The following is a 26,733-nucleotide window of genomic DNA, read 5'->3' as shown; positions in this document are numbered from 1 at the left end:
TTAATGGTTAGGAAACTTAACCATCTTTGATCAACGAGCTAGTCAAGTAGAGGCATACTAGTGACGCTTTGTTTGTCTATGTATTCACACATGTATTATGTTTCTGGTTAATACAATTCTAGCATGAATAATAAACATTTATCATGATATAAGGAAATAAATAATAACGTTATTATTGCCTCTAGGGCATATTTCCTTCAGATAATTCATGGATTACACCTGGGTAAGCATCATATCCCCTCTAACTGATTTGCTTATTCATAAATTCTGCCCTATTTGACAGCTAGTCGTGTGAATCGATCAAATTATGCTGAATTGTACCCAGCCTAACTGTAACCTTCCCTTATTTGAATCGAATAGGATTGATCCTGTGCTTGCTTTCTGGCTGGCAGTTAGGATGGAAGTTAGTGTGCTGCGTGGTAGAAAACCGCATATGATTACTAGATTTTTCTATCCAAAGGTGGTAGAAACAAGTATGTCATTCAAAGATTTGCTCGTGGCGCTCCAAAATTCTTCATATGGGTGGAGCCCTGCCGATGTTGTTGAACTGAAATTTTTCAGCCGTATCGAGCAAAAATTTCTCCCGCTAACTTGTGATGAGTATCTTGGATTATTCTTTGCTTTGAATGCTGAAAGCCGCTTTGGTAAAATCCTTATCGAGGTGCTTCAGCCACGCAATGAACGTGACAAGGGGAAGGTTGTTCAAAAATCTTCTATCTCTGCTAATAGCGAGCGCCCCGACACTCTTTATAGGTCGAAACCAAGCAGAGCTAGTGGTTTTGAAAGTCACAATATGTATGCTGCCACTTCTTGTGCCGCTTCTCCTGTCGCTGTTGCAGCTGATGTAGAGCATAGAGCTAGACGAAGAGGTGCCTCGAAATGATTATGAGGATGAGAATATGTTCCCTGATCTTGTAGATGTTGTTAGTAAACAAGAAATGGAAGATGAATATCAGGAGGAACCTATCAGTCATGCTAGATTGGATGACACTGACGATGAAGAGAGGAAGGAGAACATCGACATCCTAGTTTTAGATGAATATGATGGTAGGAGATGCCAACAATTGAGTGGAGCAGGGAAGATCCTCAGCTAGCTGTCGGCACCATATTCCAGTCGATGGTGGACTATCGTAATGCAGTGACTACATATTGTATTCTCACTGAAAATACATATGTGATTTATAGGAGTGAGCCAACAAGGTTCACTATTCATTGCCCATATGATAGGTGTAGATGGAGGTTGCATGCATCACATATGTTGAGGAGGAAGTTCATTTAGGTTTGTGTATTTCGGTTTATACTGATTCATTTTATTTTTAGATCACCGTGTAATGTTTTTTAACAATATTTTGTTTGGGTCCCATTTTGTCTCAGATAAAAAGAACCCACACCAGCACACTTGTTCACCTGGAGGGGGAGGAGGGAAGGCTAAAACAAAGCTAGCAAAGACTAGGTGGGTGGCAGATGCAATTTTGGATTGGTTGAGAGAAACACCAACACTTGGTCCAAGAGCACTCCATAGGAAGCTATTTGATAAGTACAAGATTGATATACCTTACATGTGGATTTTCTATGCTAAGGAAATGGCTCTTGACAGGATTAATGGTCCTTGGAATGAGAGATTTCAGTTCCTCTACACATTTAAATCTGAAGTGGAAGCTGCTAGTTGGTGTTGTAGAGATTGACAAGCATACAATTACATACAAAATAAAAGGGAAAACATTTCAGAAGGAGTGCTTCAGGAGGGCTTTTGTTTGTTTCAAGGCTTGTTGGCAAGGGTTTCTTGATGGTTGCAGGCCCTATTTGGCTGTTGATGCAACTGCTTTGAATGGAAGGTGGAGAGGACAACTAGTGGAAGCTTCTGCAGTTGATGGACACAACTGGCTATTTCCAGTTGCATTTGGTGTGGTGGAGGCAGAGTCTCAGGAAAGTTGGGTCTAGTTTCTGCAGCAGTTGTGCAACCTTGTAGGTACACCGCCAGGTTTAGCTATACCGACATATGCTTGCAAGGGTTTGGAGAGTGAAGTGGAGATTGTATTCCCTGGAGTGGAGCATAGGGAATGTATGTGACACCTAGCGCCGAATTTCAGAAACAAATTCAAAAGTAAAGTTTATGATGAGAACTTATGGCCAGCATCATACACATGCAGTGAGAGGACGCATGAGCATCATTTGAGAGTTTTGTATGCTCACAATCCTCTGGTGAAGGAGTACCTAGATGCACATCATGGAAAGTTGTGGTTAAGAAGCAAATTCAATGAAATCTGCAAAGTAGACAATGTGACTAGTACCCTGGCAAAGTGTTTCAATGCAAAGATCAAGTCACTGAAAGGGCTTCTGATATGGCAAATATTTGATAAGATTTGGTAGATGATCATGATAAAGATGGGTCTTCGCAAAATAATTGCAAAAACAGAATATGTTGGCCATCTTATGCTCCCATCTCTTATTAAGGTATTGCATGCCAAGGCAAGAGGACTGAACATGAAATGCATTCGAGCGGCAACACACGAGGCTGAGGTAACATATACTGACAGTAAAACATGGAATGGAGATATCCAGTTAACCTAGAAACTAGGGAATGCAGTTGTAGGCAATGCCGGCCCCGTGGGAAGCCATGCATACATGCCCTACATCTGATTACTATTATAGGTGGTGAAGATGGTGAACTTGATCAATACATCTATGAATATTTTTCTATTGCCAAATTCAGGGCTGCTTACGCTTCCAATGTGCCTGCACTCTTGGGAAAAGACTAATGGATCATAGTAGATCCAGGGTTCAAACTACATTCTCTTGTACTGACTAGACCACCAGGAAGAACATGATCAGAAGAGGTGAAGAGGGTCGTGTAAAAAGACAATGTAATTGCAAAAAAATGTGGAACCCTAGGGCACATTGCTAGGCTATGTACCAATCCAGCGGATGCTTCATTTGGAGAAGAGGAACAATGGGTAGCAACAAATGCATAGGAGAATGCGGCATTAGAGCGGATTGAAGCTAATATAGAGGAGAATGAAGCAGCAAAGCAGATTGTAGCTAATTCAGAGGAGAATGAAGAAACTGAATTAGCACTGCCGGCAGATTGGTATGTGTGCAACAACCTTCCCTTTTTTGTGCATTTCTTCTCTTTGATGGCTTATAATCTTTTTTCTGTTTGACCTAGCTCTAGGAAAATTATAGGAAAAGGAGAGAAAAGGCCAAGAGAGAAAGAATTTGAAGAATATGAAGCCATGGCTTATGAAGGTTTTGAACCCGTCAACTGGCTGGTGCAAGTTCTCCGTTAGCACCTCGACAACCACCACCCAAGGTGAAGATCAAAAGGAAGAAGAAAAAGGTGGATATCCCACCTAGGGAAACCATGATCAAGGCTGACGGTGTCCTGGACTAGGGGGTACTCACCACGTCGTCTCCCGATCAGTTAGATTGGGCCGAGGACCCCATGGCCGCATACTCGTGGGCCAGTTCGGACAACCCCTGCCGCATACAAGGAAGACTCCACAAGACTTGGCGCCCAAGACAAGGACTCTCCTAAACCCTAGGCCTTCGGTGTCTTATACAAACCGAGGCCAGGCTGGTCAATAGACAATCTCATATTCATTACCATCTCGTGGTAGACACATGTACTCTGTACTATCCCCATATGAATACAATCAAAAGCACGATGTAGGGTTTTACCTCCATCAAGAGGGCCCGAACCTGGGTAAAATCCGTGTCCATGTTACCATCGCTCCAAGACGCCTAGCTTAGGACCCCTACTACGAGATCCGCCGGTTTTGACACCGACAAAGGTTGTTAAGCCGTCTAGGAACACAAGGAGCAAGGCAAAGATGTGAACTTCGAACGTTGAATGCAAGTTTTAAATTTTGAACTTTAAGGATTTGTACTAAGGTTTTTGTCGTCAATTTGAACAACTGAAAACTTGTAAGGTTTAATAATGTTATTCATACTTTGATGTGAAATTTGAGGCAAAAATTGAATTTTAGGATTTTTTTTTAATTTGAACTAACACTTGAACTCCAATCTTTGGTGTGATGTTGCAATGTTTTCTGAACTATTATAAATGTTAGGTGATCAATCCGATCTCTTTTGCATGGTAAAACTTATAGTCATGGGAAATGTGCTCCCAATGTGCTTTGAAGCTTTGGTGTTTGTGCACATTTGGAGCGATGTTTGCCGAACGATTTGCTTAAGGGTTTGTGGATCATGTGCTATATGTGTTTCTTAATTTGTGGATCATGTGCTCTATATGTTTTCTTAAACTATGTCTCTATCTCCATCTCTGAATCTCTGTAGGTGTTAGTTTTTAACACTTTCAGTTTCGTCAGAAAACACGGAGGGCAAGAGAAAAAACATAGTTCTTGCGCCCAAAATGGAACCAAGCTCTGGTTGGGCCGTCGCATTGCTTTGATCGTCTAAGGCCCATAAAGATAAAAGAGGCCTTGAAAATAGTGCATGTGTTGGCTCTGTTTTCCCCCTGCTTTTTGCTTGATTGTTTTTATTGCACCTACAAAGATTGAGTGCACGTTGGTTACATTACAAAAGTAGGTTACATCGTTCGAAATTACACAACAATTGATATTTCCACCAACAAGTCAACAATTAGTGTCTTGTTTCATGCAATATGGCCACCAACAAGCAAAAAAATGGGCTACCCTTCAAAAATTATTTTCATCATGCCAAACGGCCACAAACTATTCAAAAATTAGCTTATTTTTTCATACAATATAGGTATCCTACAATATATATGGCCACCAATAATTCAAAAAAATATCATCTATTTCTTCTTCTTTTCAACATCAACATGGCTCATTAATCTTCTTCTTTAGTTTACTTTGACACCTCAACTAGTCCATTAGCCGCCTGTGCCAAAACTTGGAACCAATAAAACCTATAATATAAGGGCCAAAATTATTTTTATCATGCCAAATGGCCACAAACTATTCAAAAATTAGCTTCTTTTTGTTCATACAATATAGGGAATAGGGCCACCAACAATTCAAAAAATTAGCTTTTTTCCTTCTTCTTTTCAACGTCAACATGGCTTATTTTTCTAGCTTTAGTTTCTGTTTTGACACCTCAACTAGTCTATTAGCCGCACGTGCCAAAACTTGACCCTAAAATATAAGGGCCAAAATACAAATATTACACAACATGAGTATAACAAGCCGAATGGGCTACCCTCCAACCATTTTTACAAGGCTAACCCCAAAACTTACTGGTTTTCATTGAGGGATACCCTTTCACTGATTTAGCAGAAGGAGAGGTTACAAAAAGGGGTATGTTGGAAGAGAGTTTACATGTAGCCGTGTAGGGCTCGGCTACGGCACCATACTCATCTAGCGATATCTCACGTTAAATAATGGTACAACCAACGACATATAAAAGTAGCAAGCAAAACACGGATAGCCAATGACATATCAAATAAAAGTAGCAAGCATAACATAGTTCTTACATAAAACATGATAGGGTTCCCAACATGATATAAAACCACAGAGATAAAAAGTTCATGGTACAAGCAACGACATAATTAAGATAGAAATAAATAAAAAGCCCTAACACCCTAGGGCAAGACAAGCTTCACGAGACTGGGCCTTCACCACCATCTTCACCATGCCTCCTCTCCACTGCTCCTCCTCCATGCCATCCTTGCCGAGGTAGTAGGGGAGGCTGTGCATACCGTTGCGGGTGGGGAAGATGTTTTGAAGTCCGTGAAGATGTTGTAGGTGGTGAATGCGATGAACTCGCACCCACACTAAAACACCTTGCCGATGAGGTAGTACGCATCAGATCTGTTTGTGAAGTTGGCGATGAGCCCTATCGGCGGAGTGTTGGAGTTTGGACGCACTTCCTCCAGTCGGAACATCACCGGCGATCCCGCCGAGAGGTGGGCGAAGCCCGCACCAAGGAACCACTGGGCAAACTCCTTTGCACCCCTTCAGCATGAGAACGCCCACACGCGGAGCGTCGTCTCCATGATGAAGCCAGCGGGATACCGCCTCTCCGGCACAGTCGGTGGTAGCTCGAAGGTGGGGCCGTTGTACTGCATCCTCGCCTCGCTTTGAGAGTGCTCTAGGTTTGTGTAGCGACCCGATCCCAATGGACCATAGTCTCTATGCTTAAATGTCATCCTTGGATCGGTATTGCTGACAGACAGTACTCGAGGATTTGTTGCAGAGTTCAATCACACACTTATTACAACGAGTGTCTCAAAAAGAGTACTTATTACAATAATATGGCTGAAGTCCATCTAAATAAGATAACTGCGGAAGCTTCGAAGATAAATGAGTCCATCCAACTCCATGGCAAAACTGAGTGCATGAAAACGACCTAGCGCACCTTACTCCTCGTCTGAAAACTCTGCAACATGATACACTGCAGCCGTGTAGGTCAGCACATGGAATATGCTGGCAAGATAACACTATAGAGCAATGAACAAAATAACACTATCACTACATGCATATTTGACTGGTGGAGGCTCTATGGTTATCATTTGCATAAAGCAATTTTTTCCTACAACAAAGGAATATATTTTATTTAACTACAAAGTTTGATGAAATTATTGAGAAGGTACCCCCAACTCAATCCCAAATTAACATTAATAAACCAACAAATTCATTAAGTGAAGTGATGAGATCAAAACAATAATTCAACCACCAGATACTCAAGATGTCCATAACCAGGGACACGGCTAATCATGATTAGTTTGTACACTCTGCAGAGGTTTGCACACTTTTCCCCACAAGACTCGATCTCCTCCGTTGTATTTCTCGCACTGCATGATGTTTGAGAAATGGATGACCGAGACACAGTCTTTTCGAAGAGGTCACCTTAACCGATAGATAGGTCGGTACACCTACAATTCCCCTACATCTGCTAGCCCATCATGGAAAGGATTCCCACAACTTACTCAACTATGCCAGAGCCCATAATGGCTTATGGCTGCACACGGAAGTTTCTAGCATGAATAATCTTATGATCCCTTTGAGCATGGGTGGCATTCCATAGGATGATCACACGGGTACCCCAGGATCTCCTTGGACAACACTGGATTCCCCAGGTGCCCACAACCAATCCACCCAGATGTTTATTAAAGTAGCCACCTTAAGTTTCCCTCAGTTATAAATAACTCTCACATCTTTCATGAATCTCACAAACCAATCCACGTCTACGAGCATAGCATACTAGTGCAATCATAACGCAGTAAAACCCGGGGTTTGAATATAAGACAATAGGTTCCTACCTCATCAACTACTTCCAAATACCCACATGTTATCAAAGTCCTACTCATGCAATGTTTGAGGCTTTAAAACTAATGCATAAAAACTAGGTAAACGAGATATGATCAAAGTGTTACTTGCCCTGCTGACGATCAAAAAACCCTAGTGATTCGTAGTAGCAAGCCTCGCACTCCGAAAACACTATCGTGAACAAACAATAGCATACATAAGAACTTAAGCATAAGATGCAAAGTTAAAACCAAAAGAAAATATCTAAACAAAAAGTTCAAGTGAAGAGCTTCGAGTTGCAAAAAGAATCACTCGAATCGGAGTTACGAAACTCAAACTATGATCAAAAGAAGTTCAAATTAAAATTAGCTCCAAACCAAATTTAAACTTCCAAAATCATGTTCAAGTTGTTTATCTGGACAAAGGGGGTCAAGACGAAGATTTTGGCGTTGGTTTCACTGGATTTGGATAAACGAGCAAAAAGTAGCGAGGGTTTGAAGATCAGGGACTAATCTGTAAGAAAAATATATGCGGATAGGTCCCTGGCCGAAAATTAAACTAAAAAGAAAAATCTAATGAACGAACGTTCGCTAACAGAAACTAAGGAACGAACTCGTTTGTTAACAGAACTAATCGGGTGAACGCTTGCTATTTAATCGATCGAAAAAATAAACAAGTCTATCTTAACTAAACCGAAACTTAAAAACAGAAAAAATAACCGGCGAACCGGGAAGGTGGTCGGCGGCGGCTGAGCCGGCCCAGTCGGCGCGCGGAAACTTTTTTTTAAAATAAATTCACTGCATAGAAAAATCCAAAATAAATAAAAATCCTAAAATCCCAAAAATAATTTTCACGGTCCTCTCCTAATATTTAGGACAACGTGAACATTTTCCTGGGCTAAAATGCAATTTTCCCTAATTTAACTGAATAAAATCTCAAATAAAATTAAAATAAAAATATATTTTTATTCAAAATTAAATTTCCATTATTTCCTCTATTTGAAGAAGTCATATTATCTTCTCTCATTATTTTTATTTATTTTGAAATGATTGGAAAATAATTTCAAATAAAAATCACTTTGATCCAAATTACCAAATTTTGAAAAATAAAAAAATGGAATTTTATGAAAACCTCCAACTCTCTCACATGGTCCTTGAGTTGCTTAAGGTCTCTAGGATCAAAATGTCTAAATAAACCAAATTCAAAATGCTCAAAATATGGATGCATATGATGACCTAATGATTAACATCCAAATTGAAAATTGGGATGTTAGCTGCAACGTATCATGTTGCAGAGCTCTTAGACGAACAGTAAGGTGCGCTAGGTTGTTGTCATGCACTCAGTTTTGCCGTGGAGTTGGATGGACTCATTCATCTTCGAAGCTTCCGCGGTTATCTTATTTAGATGGCCTTCAACCATATTATTGTAATAAGTACTCTTTTTGAGACACTCATTGTAATAAGTGTGTGATTGAACTCTGCAATAAATCCTCGAGTACTGTGTGTGTCAGCAATACCGATCCAGGGATGACACTTAAGCATAGAGACTACGGTTCATTGGGATCGGGTCGCTACAGTTTGGATCAAGAAGAGAAGGGGCGGCGCAAATGGATGTGTGGAGAATAGGTGGAGGGGTGGGTGGTTAAAAAAAGGGGAGTGGCACCGGCCGCGCTCTGGATTTGCTATGTGCAAATGAGCCGCGTCGATTGATATGCGACTTTAATTGCCAACCGGTTTTAATTGCCACGCTGAATAGATGCGAGTGGATCGAAAATGCTGAAACGATGCTCTAAATCGAGGAGACACGCGTGCGAGAAGAGACGAACCAGTGGCAGCGACCGTCCCTACGTCCATAGCAGCTCGCGTGCAGGAAAGAGGCTCGGTCGACGCATTGCGGCAGCGGGCATAGGCGCATGCAGGCAGGCTAGTTGGGTGCATGCATAGCAGGCTAGCTGGATATGCCGTGCATGCATAGCAGGCTTCTGTCATGGCGGCGCATAGGCCTTTCATGCAACATCCCAACAGTCTAAAGAAACCACGGCCCAACAGGCGAACAACGCCAACGTCCGACATGGCCCCAATTGTCAGGTCCAATGGGTGACACGGTCCAGCATGGCCCCACTCGTTAGAGTTAACGGTCAAAGCATTGACCTGACGGCATCCAGCGTTTGTGACCATTTCTGAGGGTTTCAGACAAGAGAGTGGGGAAAAGTTAGCAAACGTTAAGAGCGTGGGGATGAATGAGTACGGCTAAGGAACCAGGGGCACATATGTAAAAAGGAACAATTGTATTGGTGCCCCTAGTTGGGTCACACTCGACTGATTTGCCCCTAGTTTTTCAATAATTGCGGTTTTGCCCAGCTCACTTCACTCGCCTTGTGTTTTTGCCCTTCCGGGGCGGTTCCGACCAATGAGCAGTCGCCACATGGCGAACCGTGATTAGTCAGAACCGTCCTAGAAGGGCAAAAACACAAGGCGAGTGAAGTGAGCTGAGCAAAACCGCAATTGTTGAAAAACTAGGGGCAAATTAGTCGAGTGTGACCCAACTAGGGGCACGAATGCAAAAATCCCATGTAAAAATCCCTTTATATTTCCCCTCCCAACTTATTTATCTAAAGGATAATGTCAACAATAATAACTTATGATCACCTACATCCAACTGGATATATTTGCCTGAATCTATCCCTACCACATTATGCTTGCCAAGTGCAGAATAACTGAGGTTGGAATAGAGATAGATACTTGACTCTTGCATAAAAGTAAAGACTAAAATGTAAAAGATAGACCCTTCGCAGAGTGAAGCGGAGGTTTTCATGCACTTTTAATTCTTAGATGTGCAAACTCTTAATACAAAGGAACGCCACTTTATATTGCCCCTTGTGATTGCAATGTTTATTATGCATTCTGTCGCTTTTTATTTCTTTCCCATCACAAGTTCGTACAAAGTTTATTTTCCCTGGTAATAAAATATCATACATATTTAGGAGCAATTTTTATTGCCTTTTGCACTGATGAAAACTTACTTGAAGGATCTTATTTGATCCATTGGTAGATATGGTGGACTCTCATGACAGGAAATTGGGTTTGAGGGTTTTTGGTTGCACAATAGTATCTCCACCTAGTAGAAAATTTTGGCTAGCAAAAGATTATAAGCAAGCACCACATGTTAGAGGATAGATGACAATATAACTTCTATGTGAATATAAGCAAACATAACTCATTACATTGTCTTCCTTATCCAACATCAACTATTTTATCAAGTTTGGAAATAATTAACGGGGGCTCACAATCATAAAATTTGTCCAAGATGGTATAATTATATGTGAAATCTCTCTTCTTTCATTATTCTTTCATGAATTGCATCTTTTAATATTTGAATTCATCATACTTCTAATATTTGAATTCATTACTTAGCATATGATCTTTTATTATTGCTTGAATTAAACAAGAGAGCAAAGCAACCAAACTCAAACTACTATTTATTATATAGCTCTCACACACAATTGTGTAGATAGAATAATCACGAAGTAACACTCCAAAACTACTCCAAGCTAATATTTATTCTTCTAAATCATGAATTAGCTACGAAATGAACTAAGATAGATAATGATGATAAAATTGATGGTGATACTATACCGGGGCACCTCCCCCAAGCTTGGAACAAGCCAAGGGTGGTGCCCATACCCATGTACTCAAGTCCCTTTCTTCGGTGATTGTGGTGATGAAGTGATGGGCTTGTCCGTCGTCTTCCAGGGCATGGGCTCCCTGATCAAAGAAAAAGGAATGGGTCTCCGCAATCCTGAAATCTGCAGCGAGGCTCATCCTTTTAAACTTGGATTCATACTCACAGTTTTGGTTTTGCAGGTCATAGATTTTCTCTTGGAGATGGTCAGTCCTTTCATAGAGCTTAAAGATGGCCTCTCTGATCTCCTTGCTGCCCCACTTGTACTCATGAATAAAAGTCGTGATCATAGAGTGGTTGGCACTTAGACCATGCTCAACCATCCCTTGTCACTTGAAGATTTCCTACTCCACTACTTCAAGCCTGGCCTTCTCGCTTCCCTCCTTCTTCGGTCCTTGAATGTCCCAGATGTGAAGCACCCCCTCATGCAGCTCCATGGTTTGAGGGTGCTTCATCACCTCCAGAAGGTAGAGATTGATGACCTTCTCGAAGAACTTGTCCTTGGACGAACTTGATAAAGACATGACAATCTAGATCTGCCAAAAAAATAGCCCAAAACAAGAACAGAGGAGAAACTTGCGATACGGAGGTCAAAACAGTGAAACATACACACATACACACACACACATAAACACTATTCTGATCACAACCTGTACTGCCTGAGTAACGCGCCTAAACTTCCCTCTATACAAACCCGACCTTCGGGCTATCTTTGCAACCGTGGCTTCCCCTGCGAATTATTCTGGTTAGTCGTGTTCTATATGATGTTAGTGTAATATAGAAACGTTTTTAGCAAGTAAATACCTGTTTTAAATAGGAATCTCGCTCGTTGGCGGATTTTGCTCTTGGGTCGTTATTAAATTGCGTTTTTTGCAATTTTACTTCCTGAGTTGTTCGACCTGAACTTCTCCCAGTGCTAGGTTGAACTTCCGCCAACATTGCCCAAATGGGGCTTGCGATATACCGTTGGAAAGCTATGAACACCAGTATCATGACCCAAATTCAATTTTTGGCAAAATGTAAGTGGTTTAAGAGCAGTTTTGAAAACCGTTTTTCTTCATACAAAAAACGTGAATCGTATTTTCGATCGAATTTCTAAACCGTTTATCGGAATGAGGCAAATAATATGGCGTTGGAAAGCTCCTGCAAAACCGCTCCTTCCACATGTTGAAAGTTTTCTCTAATTCCCTACGGTTAAAGAGTAATTTGGAAAATCGTAAAATTTCGCAAACCGAATAGCCAAGTTTGTATTTTCGATGTCATTTATAAACTGCTAATCCAATTGAGGTAAATGATATGGCGTTGGAAAGTTTATGAAAATGCGCTACTTTTTCATGTAGAAATTGTTTTCTAATTTTGAACTGTTTAAGAGTAATTTAGAAAACAGTACAAGTTCCACCGAGTTTATATTTTTGATCTATTTTTTAACCGTACGTCCGAATGCAGCAAATGATATGGCGTTGGAAAGCTTGAGGAAATGCGAAACTTTTTGGTATATATTGTTTCTCCTAATTCCTTACTGTTTTAAGTCAATTTTGAAAATGGCTAAAAACGTATTTTCACCATAATTTCTACAAAATTTGTCGGAATGGGGCAAATAATATACCGTTCAAAAGTTAAGGAAAATGCGAAACTTTTTCATGTTGATGGTTTTCTGTGATTCTTAGCCGTTTTCAAGTAATTTCAAAAATGGCGAGATCATTCGTTCTGCCTTTATCGCGAAACAGATTCTTCGAAAATGCACCGCGTGAAGAACCTGAACTTCTCGGCATGTCTACTTGAACCTCACTCTGTTTTTTCACGCGCTTTTCTAGCTCATAGTTCTCCATCCACTGCTCGTAGCTCTCCATCCACTCACTGGAATTGAGCAAGTAATATACCGGTGGAAAGCTGATGTAAACACACAACTTTCCCGTGTTGATCGTTTTTTCATACTCGCGACGATTTTAAAAGTTTTTCATCTCAAATTCATTCACTATAGTAGTCGAACTTCCTGTTGTTTTCACGTTGACCTTCTGTGACGTATTTTTGTTTGTAATTTTCTTATCTATTTCGTCAGTGTTACACAAATGATATTCTTTTTGTACAAACCTCTCTCACAATAAATTTTTTAACTTTCTTCGACCGAGGATTTGAACTTGCACAAATGATATTCCCTGTCGTTTTGAAGTAAATTAGAGAAATGACGAGATCATGATTTCTGCCTTCATTGCAAATGGAAACGCACTGCGTGAAGTAGTTGAACATCTCGGGCATGTCTGTTTGAACCTCACTCTGTTTCTTACATGTTGTTTTTGCACTGCGTGAAGTAGTTGAACTTCTGGGGCATGTCTGTTTGAACTTCACTCTGTTTCACTTTATTGTATTTTTCTTATATGAAATACACATCAGGTAGTACGTGAACTTCTGGTTGTTATCACTTTGAACTTCTCTCTGGTTTGAGAGAATTATTTTAAAACACAAAAAACAACATATTTTTTATGTATTTTGGACATCTAAATACATGGTGAACCTCTCTCACAAGAACTTTTTGAACTTTTCCTCACCGAGAACTTGGACTTCTAGCAACCATTTTTTCGTTTACGTGTTATTTTTAAAAGTGCAAAAAATGGTGTTGTGTTTTTTATATTTTGAACAGGTAAATCCTAGGTTTTAATAAACCCCGAACTTCTTTGTTATTTCAATATGAACTTCACCTTTTTATATTTTGAGTAAAGAATTGTATTCAATTTTTATACGGAAAAAATCGAACATGAAAATACAAGGTGAACCTCTCTCGCAAGAATTTGTGAACTTCCCCGGACAGAACACTTGAACTTCTTTCAATAAACCTTTTAAGCTTTTATTTTTCTATACTTTTATTCTCATCTGAAATGCATCCCTTGCGGTACTTGAACTTCTCGTTATTTTTACTATGAACTTCTGTCACATTTTTGTGTGTGCGTCGAATTACACGTAGTTGACGGTCGGATGTCCATTTTTTGCCATTTTAAAACATGTAATTGGAGGTCGGACGTCCCGCAATATAAATTTTGAACCGTGCACGGAGGTGCACGTGAACTTCTTTCAACAAATCTGAGCACATTTTTCCCATGTGAATTTTGCATACAAACATTTATTTTTGAACTTCTGTTTTTTGTATGTAAGAACTTCTGATTTATTTCAAAAATAATGGAAAAGCATACCCATAGCACAAGCACACCGAACACACGCACACACGACCATCTTATAATATACAAATCCATTTTTCATATAAATTTTGAAATGATTAACTTTTTTAATTTGAACTTCTCGAATTTTAAGAAATAGGGGGAAATCCTTTTTAAAAATATTTATTTGACTGCTCCGGCTTTTTATTTGAACTTATCTTTTTTTTCTTTAGTACCGGGAAAATACGAGTTTTTCTATCAAATATCGAACCGCTTTGGTTATTCAATTTTAATTCCTAGGTTTTTCAGAAACGTTGAAAATCCTTTTTATATGAATTTGTCACTACTTCGTTTTTATTTTGAACATCTAGTTTTTTCTTTAGTAGCGGTTACAAATCTGAGTTTTTAGTAATCATTGAACTGCTCCGTTAATTTATTCTGAACTTCTCATTTTTTTTAGAAACGGGAAAATTCATTTCTTTTATAAATTTTGAACTGATCTGTTTTAAAAAATTTGAACTTCTTGCTTTTTATGCTTTAGTATAGGAAAATAATTTGATTTTTTCATAAATTTCGAATTAATCCTTTTATTGAAAAAAAATTGTGTGAGGAATGCCCCTGAACTTTTTTTATTGCAAACCACCCCATGTTTGGTTTTCGAACATTTTCATTTGTGTTTTCTAAACTTCCTGATCTTTTATTCTCTAAGATCCCAAACTTGTGCAAACTATTTTTTTATTGTTTGTCAAAGCATATTTCTATTTATTTAGTGAGCAAGCTTCTACATTTTGAAAAGTGAGTGTCTATTTTTTTAATTCACCGAGAGATGGACAAATATAAAAGTTGTAAGTTTTTTAGATAGGCAACCTTTTTTGTGAACATGTATTAAGACCACACACACACTGGAGGACATAGCAACACACACACACACACACACACACACACACACACATACAAGAGCACACACGAATGCTCAACAAAAGAAAAAAATCTGAGTGCACACATGTGAGCTCACAACACACATGCAAACGCATGAGCACCCACAAAGTGAGCACACACACAGGATACATCACAGTCCGCACGCACGCACCAAACACACTAGTCTTATTAGTAATTATACTTCATAATGCTCTTTCTTGATTTTGACTTTCATGGAACTCTTCTTTTGAACTTCTAATTCTGAATAAGACTCCAGGCTGTACTTGACTTGACCAAGAGCATCAACGCTAGCCTCGAAGGAGTTCAGCCGAAGAGCCTCTTGAACGTTAGTGCCACTGAAGAAGTTGAATGCAACATATAGACTGCATCAGCAAACCGTTTTCAAAACATAGTCCGGGTTGTTTATGCAAAAAGGGCAACCTCTTGTCAGATAATTGCAAAATTGATTCAAGTAGAATACCAGCTACAGCGGCGCTTCCCAGAAACATTGTCTGAAATCTAACGCCCTCCTCATCGCTGAATGCAATCACCTGAGGTAAAACCAAGCAGAAAATGAGCACCATGCTCTGTCATGGTGATATGTTCAGACATTCATAATGCATATCTGTGATATAAAGACTATGCCATGATAAGTCAAAACACATGACATCTAACAGGATATGAATCCTGAATATAAAAGACAGCTAGAATAACGAAAGCCAAGCGATTAGCCATGTACACGTCTTCGTCAAGATTAGCATGGGAAGGGACAAACGTTTAGCGAAACACTATTAAAACTAGATTCCTTCTGGCCTACATCTATCTTTGTAGCTTGTCTGGTTATCTCATTAAAATAGCAGCAGACCTCATCCCTACTTATCTAATCAGCACCGCAAAAGTTAGATCTAAAACAATTAGGCAATAGACACTGCTAAAAGTTAAAACTTTGCTAATGTCATTTAGTAAAACAAAGAAAAAAACATCCCGATGGATTATGCTGACTAGAAGCAACTAGTGAACAATAACTATTAAAGCACTCTGAAGTAGTGAAATTAAATACACAAGACAAGGGCAAGTTCAGTGCAGATTGGTGTCGTATTTGTGAGACGCATGTGAGTCATCGTGCACCTGTGAGCAATAAGTTTTTAGTGCATAGTGCATACGTAGAAGTTGACAGCTTACCTTAGTGGTATCCATCTCTCAAGTAGCAGAAGTACGACAACAAAAACAAAAAAAGATGGTGTTTTGCAACTGAACTAGACGTCATACTTGTATAAGGGAAATTACTACACGCTTATGCAGGTGCAGAAATCTGAATTATTCAGAGAAGGGAGAAACTCTGAACTTGTAGCTCGATAGAACCCGAACTTCTGCTTTCTTTGTGATTTGGGAGTCTGGGTAAGTTAATATCATTGAGGAGCAGCAGCGTAATAGTATACATTTGTGTACAGATCCAAGAGCATAGCTTTCACAAAACTTATATGAAGATTATCTCCAAAGAAGCAGGGACCAGGGGACTAGTCAGTCGCAGGAGATGCATCAATTGCAGAGTTGAAGCACGCAAATGGAAGATTCTAAGCAGTCCAAGTATTGTTACAGCGAGAGCACTGCCCGATGCAGTTGGAATGGCTGCACACGCACGAGGATCTGGCCCCGATCCAAAGGGAGTGGCCTTGGAAGAGGAGGCACACAACAGTGCGTGGCCTAGCAGCAGCGCGCATGTGGCCTTGGACAGCCGAATCAGATAGATGCAGGGGCGGCGCCGGCGGGAGGCCCGTCCAACCACCAGGCGCAGGCGGCCTTGGACCGAGGTGACGCATCGACGACGGGTCCGGCCCCAGCTTTGGCCGGTGAACTTTGTGCGGCGGCGCAATCGACCTGCAGGAGCATGGTGGGGAGACCTGCATGGGATCCCTCCCGGATGGGGATCCGGGGCGGCGCCGGCGCAGGTGGGCAGCGGCGGGTGGTTGGCCGGGCCTCGGTCGTCGGGATTTCGAAGATGGCGGCTGATTCAAGAGGAAGGGCAGGAGGCGGCAGGAAGCGGGGTAGAGAGGAGGTGCTGGGGCGGGCGTCGACGGCGGGAGGCACACCGGAGCCGGATGGGCGGTGGCCGGAGGTGGGCGGGCGGTTTGGTCACGAGGATTCGGGAGGCGGCGTGGGAGCTGGGCGACGGGGAGGGATGGGCGTGCTTGTTTTTTTTCATTTGGACGCTCCGATCTCAGGAACACCTCATCGCCCCTATATAGAGCGCTATGATCCAAATAACTATTTTGATTCCAGGATCAGAATAATGGCATTATATATATATATATATAATGATTTTTCCCTTGCAGGACAAATCTTTGGGAAGAATACAGAGTCGGGAAGGTCTACGAGGGCCCCACAAGCTTGGATGGCGCGCCCCAGGGGCGGGGGGCTACCGAAGCTTGCGGCCTCCTCATGAACTTTCCTTACTATTTTTTATTTTTCATAATTCTTATATATTCTGAAACGAACAAAAAGTATTTTTATGTAATTTTTGGAGTCAGTTTACTTACGGTATCACATACCTATTCGTTTTTCAGGATTCTGGAGTGCTCCGGAAGGTTTCATTTAGAATTTTAGATATTCCTTTGGAGTAGTTTCTTGAATAATATTGGTTTCAACGTTAATGGGGTACCTACAATATAATGTTTAATTTGTTGCCCATTAACGACCTTTGGAATTGTGCCTTCGGCATTGTTGATCTTGGTGGCTTTGGAGCGATAAAATTCTTCGACGATATAAGGACCTTCCCATTTGGAGAGAAGCTTATCTACAAAAAATCTATAGTAAAAATTGTACAACATAACTTTAGCACCTACATTAAATTCTCGCTTTTGGATTCTTTTATCGAGCCAACTTTTAACCATTTCTTCAAATAACTTAGCATTCTCGTAAGCTTGTATTCTCCACTCATCCAGCGAGCTAACATCAAATAATCTCTTTTCACCGGCAAGTTTGAAATCATAATTAAATTCTTTAATTGCCCATTAAGCCTTATGTTCTAACACAAGAGGTAAATGACATGCTTTTCCATAAACCATTTTATATGGGGACATGCCCATTGGGTTTCCGTAGCAACATTAAGGATTGGCCACCTTGCTGCACCTTGCTACTTTTGTTACTTGTTACCAATTATCTTGATATCAAAATTATCTTACAACATTTGTAGAGAATACCTTACTGAAAACCGCCTATCAATTCCTTCTGCTCCTCATTGGTTTCGATACTCTTACTTATCAAAAGGGCTACGATTGATCCCCTATACTTGTGGGTTATCAGACCCCCACATCATGATCAGGGAAACAATATCACGAAACCAACCTTCAATACCTACATTCAAGGCTGATCTCATCGATCTGCACCTGAACCAATCTACATATCTCATATTCAATCACCGAATCTATCACCACACAACGTAGGATCCGATTCCACTGTTGTAACATGCGGTACGCTACGCTAGCCCAAAATAAAAAAGTTTCTATCGCACACCCAAGAACATGCTGCTAGAAATAGATCACGGGATCAAATTTACCACTAGATGCGCATTCACCACAACGGAAGTAGAGTTGGTGATGAACGTAGTCGATCAAAAGAGTTGTCTCGTCCTTGTGTAGCCGATCTCTCGCGAACAGCTCCTCGCGGATCCGTCTAATGGCTCCTTGCGGTTCCCTCGAACGGTTTGTCCTAGAACCACAGATGCGATGCCTCCAAGGTATCCACACGTACGAGGAGCAGCATTGGGTGGCGGACTGCTAAGTCCAGTCGCGTGATACGGAGGCATGTGAAGTGGCAGCAGCTGTGGAGGGGGGAAATATCAACCCTAAGTGGTGCGCTCACTCTCCTTTATATATGCCTCCAAGGTGGTCTCAACACTTGAGGCCCTCTAGGAGCCTACACTCATTTTCCACTCGAATCTAATTTGAATGGGCTGCTGCCCCTTAAGTGGCACATGGGCTGTTACATCCTATGGGTTCACGTACACATGAACACAACCCAAGTCATTGGTAGCGGCTCCTAGAAAAACGTGCCAATTCTCGTGCATGCGTAAAGTCATTTGATAAACCTCGACAATGTGTCATATGCAACATTCCTTTTGCCTTATAATACTGTTGTCGAGCTCAAGGCGAGTACATGTCACCCATGTGGTAGCTCGACCTCACTTTTCGAAGTAGTGATACAGATTCCCGTACCGGGTTAACACTTTGTAACACCCCGAGTATCATGCTACAGTAAACCCCTGGGTTTAATCTAATCTTTTTGGCTAAACAATGCATGATCATCTTTGATCCTATCTCATTTCAATTTCCACTTGAATTCAAATTCCATTACTAAGTGAAATTCAAACTTTCACAAACATGAGAGCTAAAATGTTCTTCTTGTGGCAAATATTCATCGGTTACTATTGGTGGTGAATCAACATTTTTATAAGGTGTTTCACTGCCCTAAACTAAATAAAACAGTGTCCTAGTCGATAATTTTATTGCCTTTCTAATTGGTAAAAATACTAAACTACTTTAATTTTGTGCCAAGTTAATTATAGCAGTGGACTAAGTTAAAATGGTATTTTAGGTGCAAGATTAGTTTTTTATAAAACTATTTTGCTTTCTGAAAATAAAAGACAACAGAAAAGTTGTTTTCTTTAAAAAAAGTAAAAGAAGAGATGAGAGAGAGAGAGAGTGCCCCTACCTTCCTTGGGCCTTGGCCCACCCAAGTCGGCCCAACCCACCTGGCCAGGCCCAACCGACCACCCACCTCCCATAACCCCCCCCCCCCTCACTACCCTGTGACCTAACCCACGTCGCCCCACTCCTACTCCCGCACGATCCCCTCGATCCCCCTCGCTCCTCTCCCCAACCCGACCCGATCTGGATCGGGATCGGATGAACCACCCCGACCCCATCACCGTCGCTCTCCTCGCCACCACCTCGACCCCGCGCCCCCTCTCCTCCCGCGCGGCATCGCTCGATCCCGCGCCACCTAGCGCCCCTGACGCCAGCGCCCTTCCCCGACGCCGCCCCGCCGTTTGCTCCATCCCGCCGTGGTCGCGGCCCGCCGCCTCGACGCGTCGGGCTCTGTCGCCGGATCGCCTCACCGCCTCGCCTCCTCCACGACGCGCCCTAACGCTCGCCGCCCCGACCTCGTCACCCCCGACCCGAGCGCCGTCGTTGGTCGTCGCCCCGTCCTCGTCCTCCTCCCCGCCGGCCTCCTCAACCCTCGCCGCCCCCTCCACCTTCCCGAGTCGCCCCGACCTCCCCTGTGAGCTCTCGCGGCTGCTCCCCCTCTCCCTTCCCTCGATTACTGTCGTAGGCCTCGCCCTGCTCTCTGGTTTGCTCGAACTCGCGCAGTGCCGCCGTCCCCATAGCTCACCCGAACGTCGCTCGCCGCGCCCGCCAGGGTGCTTCCCAGCTGCGTCGGGGCTCGCCGCCTGCTACTTCAATCGCCCGCCGCCCCGCTGACCGCGCTCCGTCGTGCCAGCGTCGCCGCCTCCCGGTGCCGCACGGACCCGCGCGTCCCCTGCTGCCGCTCTTCCCTCTTCCCCCGCCTCACTCGCGACGGCCCGGTGGCCCCGCCTCTCCACCGGTCGCCCCGGTCACCACCGCGCCCCTCCTGGCGCCTGCCTCGTCGGGCCTCGCCCCCTCTGGCCCGCGCGCGCCGCGCCGCTCGAAGCCGCGACTGAGTTGGGCGGGTGCCCAGGCGGGTTCGCCCCGCACACAGCGCCCCTTACGCCCGCCTAGTAAGGCCATGTGCCACTGACCGAGCGGGCCCATGCCCTGAAAGCAAAACAAAACAAAATATGTATAAATAAAAATAAAAATAATTTAATTAATTAACCCTGTTAATTAACCCTAATTAATTATGTTTAATTAACCTAATTGCATATTAGTCTAATTAAACATGTTTAGTTAAAATGTGTCTATGACAGACCGGGCCCCACTGCCCTGTTTGACCAGCCAATGGTCACTGTTGACTGATGATGTCATGCTGATGCAATATTTACCTTTTAGTTAATAATAATTTTAGAAACCATTTTAAACTTGTAAAAATCATAGTAAATAAACCGTAGCTCGGATCGAAAAACTTTATACATGAAAGTTGCTAAGAACGACGAGACGAATCCGAATACGCCCTCCGTTCGTCTATCACACGTCTCTAGCATAGCAAACCTTAAACTTTTCCCCTCCGGTTCATCTGTCTAACAGACGTCCGGAACCGGGAAAACCTTCCCGGATGTTTCCCCCCTTCGCCAGTATCGCCTAGTACTGCGTTAGCTCACACCTGGCACCGCGATTTGCCTTGTTATATTTTGTGATGCTTGTTTGCCCCGTATTTACTGTTTCTCCCCCCTCTTCTTCTCCGGTAGACCCCGAGACCGACGTTGATGCGACTGAGTACGACTACATCCCCGACGACCCCTCCTTGCCAGAGCAACCAGGCAAGCAAACCCCCCTTGAGCATTCTGATATCGCCCATTTCTTTCCCTCTCATGCTTGCATTAGAACTGCTACTGCTTTCTGTATGATCCTACTCTAATGCATAGCCTGTTGTTGTTACCTGCTTTCATACCTTACCTGCTTATCCTAAACTGCTTAGTATAGGATGGTTAGTGATCCATGAGTGACCCCCACCTTGTCCCAGTTGCCCCGCTTTATGTTCGATGACTCGATCAACGTGATCGACGTCCAGGCCCCGACACCGCACATCACCCCCCGTAGTTGTACGACTCTGCAGAGTTACCATCGAGTGCCGAGGGTGGAACCTCTTACATCACTCCTGATGAGATCTCCGTAGTGTAGCTTTACGGTCGAGGTCATCGAGGGTGATTTCCTCCTTAACCACTTCCATTACGGCTCTGTCGTGCAACCCATCAAACGTGAACCTCAAGGGTGGATCCTCTTACGTTCACCTTGATGACAACATCGAGTGGAATTCACCGGGGGTGATTCCTCGGGTTTTCCCCTTGGTGTTAGACACACAGTTACTATGGTTACTATGACTTTGCACTGAACCATGTCACTAAAGACGGGTCAACCCTGAGTGGTACCCGCGCGAGCTTAATTGCGAGTGATGTGGAGTCGGGTTGACCTGGAAGGTGCCCGCGAGATACTTACGAGGCGTGGCCGGGCATTCTTAGCCCTTGCCGCAAGTACTCGAGACGTGGCGACGGGGTCACATCGGTCGTGAGTCTCTGCTCGTTACCGCGCGTTCCTAATCCACTACGATTTGGATATTTGATCCGAGGGGCCTCTGGCCTGATAGCACTAACCATCACGTGGGCATAGTATGGGCGTTCTGCGTCGTATACATCAACCGAAGCTTAATAGACGTCAGCGACTAAGCGGCGCGCGCCGGGTTGGACTGTGTAAGCGCCTGCCTTGTTGAAGGAGGTAGCTAGGTCTGCTCACTGGCCGCCCACGCAACGTGCAGGAGTTCCCGGGGAGATGGCCCATGACCCCCGGGGGCATAGTTTTAGTCCGGCGTGCTGGCCTCTCTATTAAGCTTAAGTCAGGTTGCGGCGTATAGTTTGGCCGAGGCCGGGCATGACCCAGAAAAGTGTGTCCGACCGGAGTTAATCGAGCGTGGTGGATAAGTTGGTGCACCCCTGCAGGGAAGAAAACATCTATCGATAGCCTGTCCTACGGTAACGGACACTTGGAGTTGTATCCTGATCGATACAACTAGAACTGAATACTTGTGATGAGAACTGGATGATGATGAGACTTGGATATGAGATGATAACTGGATAGTATGGCTCTGGGATTGCTTTCTCGCAGGGAGTCGAGAAAGGATCTCCGGCCGAGGTTGATAACTCTACTGCCACTTTACTTTATGTTACTCTACTCCCTCCTGTTGGTGCAAGATGTTGGTTTCCAGAAGATGCTAGTCTTCGATAGGCTAGGCTTTCCCCTTCCCTTCTGGCATTCTGCAGTTTAGTCCACAGATACAACCCATTCCTTTGATACAAATGCATACTTAGTTTAGATCTGATGTAAGTCTTGCGAGTACTTTGGATGAGTACTCACGGTCGCTTTGCTACTTCTTTTCCCCCATACCCGATTGTTGCGACCAGATGACGGAGCCCAGGAGCCAGACGACGCCACCGATGACTACTACTACCCGGAGGATGCCTACTACTACGTGAAGACCCCCGATGACTAGGAGTAGTTAGGAGGCTCCCAGACAGGAGGCCTTGCCTTTTCGATCATTGTTGCTTTTATGCTAGCCTTCTTAAGGCAATCTTGTATAACCTATGTTTGTACTAAGATATTGTTGCTTCCGCTGACTCTTGTGTATTCGAGCTTATGTATTCGAGCCCTCGAGGCCCCTGGCTTGTAATATAAAGCTTGTATTATTTTAATTTGTGTCTAGAGTTGTGTTGTGATATCTTCCTATGAGTCCTTGATCTTGATCGTACGCATTTGCGTGTATGATTAGTGTACGATTGAATCGAGGGCGTCACAAGTTGGTATCAGAGCCGACTGCCTGTAGGTAGCCCCCTTTCCAACTCCTTGGCCGAAGTTGAGTCTAGTCACTGAAAAACTTTTACTAACATTGGCATGTGTCTTACGGGCCCACATCGCCATTGGGTGGTATTAGGATCTTTTACTCCTCGTCTATACTCTGGGATTCTGATCTCTCTTCTATTCAGGTTAAACATTTTACTAACTCCGACATTAGGTTCTCGTACCCACTTCCTCCTAGAGAGCCCCGACATTACCGATGACTGCCTGCTTCACCAGAAGTGTCGGGGAAGAGTTCCGTCAGCACGACCGCGTGGTGACGATCTTGATGCACTACCGTCGCAGGGCTTCGCCTAAGCACCGCTACAATATTATCGAGGACTATGGTGGAAGGGGGCACCGCACACGGCTAAGAATATGATCACGTGATCAACTTGTGTGGCTAGGGGTGCCCCCCTGCCCCCGTATATAAAGGAGCAAGGGGAGGAGGCCGGCCGGCCCTATAGGCGCGCCAAGGAGGAGTCCTCCTCCTAGTAGGAGTAGGACTCCTACTAGGAGGGGGAAGGAAGTGGGGAGGGAGAGGGAAAGGGGGGCGCCGCCCCCCCTCTCCTAGTCCAATTTGGACCGGGGGGGAGGAGGCGCGCGGCCCACCTTTGGCTGCCCCTCTCTCTTTCCACTCAGGCCCATATGGCCCATTACTTCTCCCGGGGGGTTCCGGTAACCCTCCGGCTCTCCGGTTTTCTCCGAAATCACCCGGAACACTTCCGGTGTCCGAATATAGCCGTCCAATATATCAATCTTTATGTCTCGACCATTTCGAGACTCCTCGTCATGTCCGTGATCACATCCGGGACTCCGAACTAACTTCGGTACATCAAAACTCATAAACTCATAATATAACTGTCATCGAAACCTTAAGCGTGCGGACCCTACGGGTTCGAGAACAATGTAGACATGACCGAGAGACGTCTCCGGTCAATAACCAATAGCGGAACCTGGATGCTCATATTGGCTCCTACATATTCTACGAAGATCTTTATCGCTCAGACCGCATAACAACATACGTTGTTCCCTTTGTCATCGGTATGTTACTTGCCAGAGATCCGATCATCGGTATCTCAATACCTAGTTCAATCTTGTTACGGCAAGTCTCTTTACTCGTTCCGTAATACATCATCTCGCAACTAACTCATTAGTTGCAATGCTTGCAAGGCTTATGTGATGTGCATTACCGAGAGGGCCCAGAGATACCTCTCCGACAATCGGAGTGACAAATCCTAATCTCGAAATACGCCAACCCAACATGTACCTTTGGAGAAACCTGTAGAGCACCTTTATAATCACCCATTTACGTTGTGACATTTGGTAGCACACAAAGTGTTCCTCCGGCAAACGGGAGTTGCATAATCTCATAGTCATAGGAACATGTATAAGTCATGAAGAAAGCAATAGCAACATACTAAATGATCGGGTGCTAAGCTAATGGAATGGGTCATGTCAATCAGATCATTCACCTAATGATGTGATCCTGTTAATCAAATAACAACTCTTTGTTCATGGTTAGGAAACATAACCATCTTTGATTAACGAGCTAGTCAAGTAGAGGCATACTAGTGACACTCTGTTTGTCTATGTATTCACACATGTATTATGTTTCCGGTTAATACAACTCTAGCATGAATAATAAACATTTATCATGATATAAGGAAATAAATAATAACTTTATTATTGCCTCTAGGGCATATTTTCTTCAGTCTCCCACTTGCACTAGAGTCAATAATCTAGATTACACAGTAATGATTCTAACACCCATGGAGCTTTGGTGTTGATCATGTTTTGCTCGTGGAAGAGGCTTAGTCAACGGGTCTGCAACATTCAGATCCGTATGTATCTTGCAAATCTCTATGTCTCCCACCTGGACTAGATCCCGGATGGAATTGAAGCGTCTCTTGATGTGCTTAGTTCTCTTGTGAAATCTGGATTCCTTTGCCAAGGCAATTGCACCAGTATTGTCACAAAAGATTTTCATTGGACCCGATGCACTAGGTATGACACCTAGATCGGATATGAACTCCTTCATCCAGACTCCTTCATTTGCTGCTTCCGAAGCAGCTATGTACTCCGCTTCACATGTAGATCCCGCTACAACGCTTTGTTTAGAACTGCACCAACTGACAGCTCCACCGTTTAATGTAAACATGTATCCGGTTTGCGATTTAGAATCGTCCGGATCAGTGTCAAAGCTTGCATCAACGTAACCTTTTACGATGAGCTCTTTGTCACCTCCATATATGAGAAACATATCCTTAGTCCTTTTCAGGTATTTCAGGATGTTCTTGACCGCTGTCCAGTGATCTACTCCTAGATCACTTTGGTACCTCCCTGCTAGACTTATAGCAAGGCACACATCAGGTCTAGTACACAGCATTGCATACATGATAGAGCCTATGGCTGAAGCATAGGGAACATCTTTCATTTTCTCTCTATCTTCTGCAGTGGTCGGGCATTGAGTCTTACTCAACTTCACACCTTGTAACACAGGCAAGAACCCTTTCTTTGCTTGATCCATTTTGAACTTCTTCAAAACTTTGTCAAGGTATGTGCTTTGTGAAAGTCCAATTAAGCGTCTTGATCTATCTCTATAGATCTTAATGCCTAATATGTAAGCAGCTTCACCGAGGTCTTTCATTGAAAAACTCTTATTCAAGTATCCCTTTATGCTATCCAGAAATTCTATATCATTTCCAATTAGTAATATGTTATCCATATATAATATCAGAAATGCTACAGAGCTCCCACTCACTTTCATGTAAATACAGGCTTCTCCAAAAGTCTGTATAAAACCAAATGCTTTGATCACACTATGAAAGCGTTTATTCCAACTCCGAGAGGCTTGCACCAGTCCATAAATGGATCGCTAGAGCTTGCACACTTTGTTAGCTCCCTTTTGGATCGACAAAACCTTCTGGTTGCATCATATACAACTCTTCTTCCAGAAATCCATTCAGGAATGCAGTTTTGACATCCATCTGCCAAATTTCATAATCATAAAATGCGGCAATTGCTAACATGATTCGGACAGACTTAAGCATCGCTACGGGTGAGAAGGTCTCATCGTAGTCAATCCCTTGAACTTGCCGAAAACCTTTTGCGACAAGTCGAGCTTTGTAGACAGTAATATTACCGTCAGCGTCAGTCTTCTTGAAGATCCATTTATTCTCAATTGCTTGCCGATCATCGGGTAAGTCAACCAAAGTCCATACTTTGTTCTCA

The 26,733-nt window shown here is 43.2% G+C and overlaps 2 protein-coding genes across 6 annotated transcripts; one reads left to right on the top strand and one right to left on the bottom strand.

Annotated features, from left to right (window-relative positions):
- Positions 1-14,902: 14,902 nt before the first annotated feature.
- On the bottom strand, positions 14,903-16,769 carry LOC125516821 (putative allantoate deiminase). Of its 5 annotated transcripts, none has more exons than XR_015608354.1 (3): positions 16,160-16,769; positions 15,459-15,528; positions 14,903-15,360 (listed from the first exon to the last, which is right to left on the bottom strand). XR_015608354.1 is itself a non-coding variant. In XM_087528164.1 (3 exons), the coding sequence occupies exons 1-3, from the start codon at positions 16,172-16,174 to the stop codon at positions 15,174-15,176; spliced, it is 285 nt and encodes a 94-aa protein (XP_087384290.1). In that variant the 5' UTR covers positions 16,175-16,769; the 3' UTR covers positions 14,903-15,173. The 5 variants fall into 5 exon arrangements, 1 of the variants encoding a protein (XP_087384290.1); XR_015608353.1 differs by having other exon boundaries at positions 14,903-15,333; XM_087528164.1 differs by having other exon boundaries at positions 14,903-15,333; positions 15,419-15,528.
- Positions 16,770-19,804: 3,035 nt separating this feature from the next.
- Positions 19,805-23,314, top strand: LOC147965476 (uncharacterized). Its single transcript, XM_087526804.1, has 3 exons — positions 19,805-20,257; positions 21,363-21,434; positions 23,070-23,314. Exons 1-3 carry the CDS (start codon positions 19,882-19,884, stop codon positions 23,156-23,158), a joined length of 537 nt encoding a protein of 178 aa, XP_087382930.1. The 5' UTR covers positions 19,805-19,881; the 3' UTR covers positions 23,159-23,314.
- The last annotated feature ends 3,419 nt before the right edge of the window (positions 23,315-26,733 follow it).

This window comes from Triticum urartu, chromosome 6A, assembly GCF_056163025.1.
Source record: "Triticum urartu cultivar PI428250 chromosome 6A, HENAU_Tu73, whole genome shotgun sequence".
NCBI lineage: Eukaryota > Viridiplantae > Streptophyta > Magnoliopsida > Poales > Poaceae > Triticum > Triticum urartu.
This window is presented reverse-complemented; position numbering and strand designations above follow the sequence as displayed.

Bases quoted from the DNA above. Each gene is read 5' to 3' on its own strand.
- LOC147965476 (XM_087526804.1), top strand. From the start codon at position 19,882: ATGAACCACCCCGACCCCATCACCGTCGCTCTCCTCGCCACCACCTCG. The intron at 20,258-21,362 runs GTGAGCTCTCGC...CTTCTCCGGTAG, and splicing joins GAGTCGCCCCGACCTCCCCT to ACCCCGAGACCGACGTTGAT. The intron at 21,435-23,069 runs GCAAGCAAACCC...TGTTGCGACCAG, and splicing joins CTCCTTGCCAGAGCAACCAG to ATGACGGAGCCCAGGAGCCA.
- LOC125516821 (XM_087528164.1), bottom strand. The intron at 15,334-15,418 runs GTTGCCCTTTTT...CAACTTCTTCAG, and splicing joins TTGCAATTATCTGACAAGAG to TGGCACTAACGTTCAAGAGG.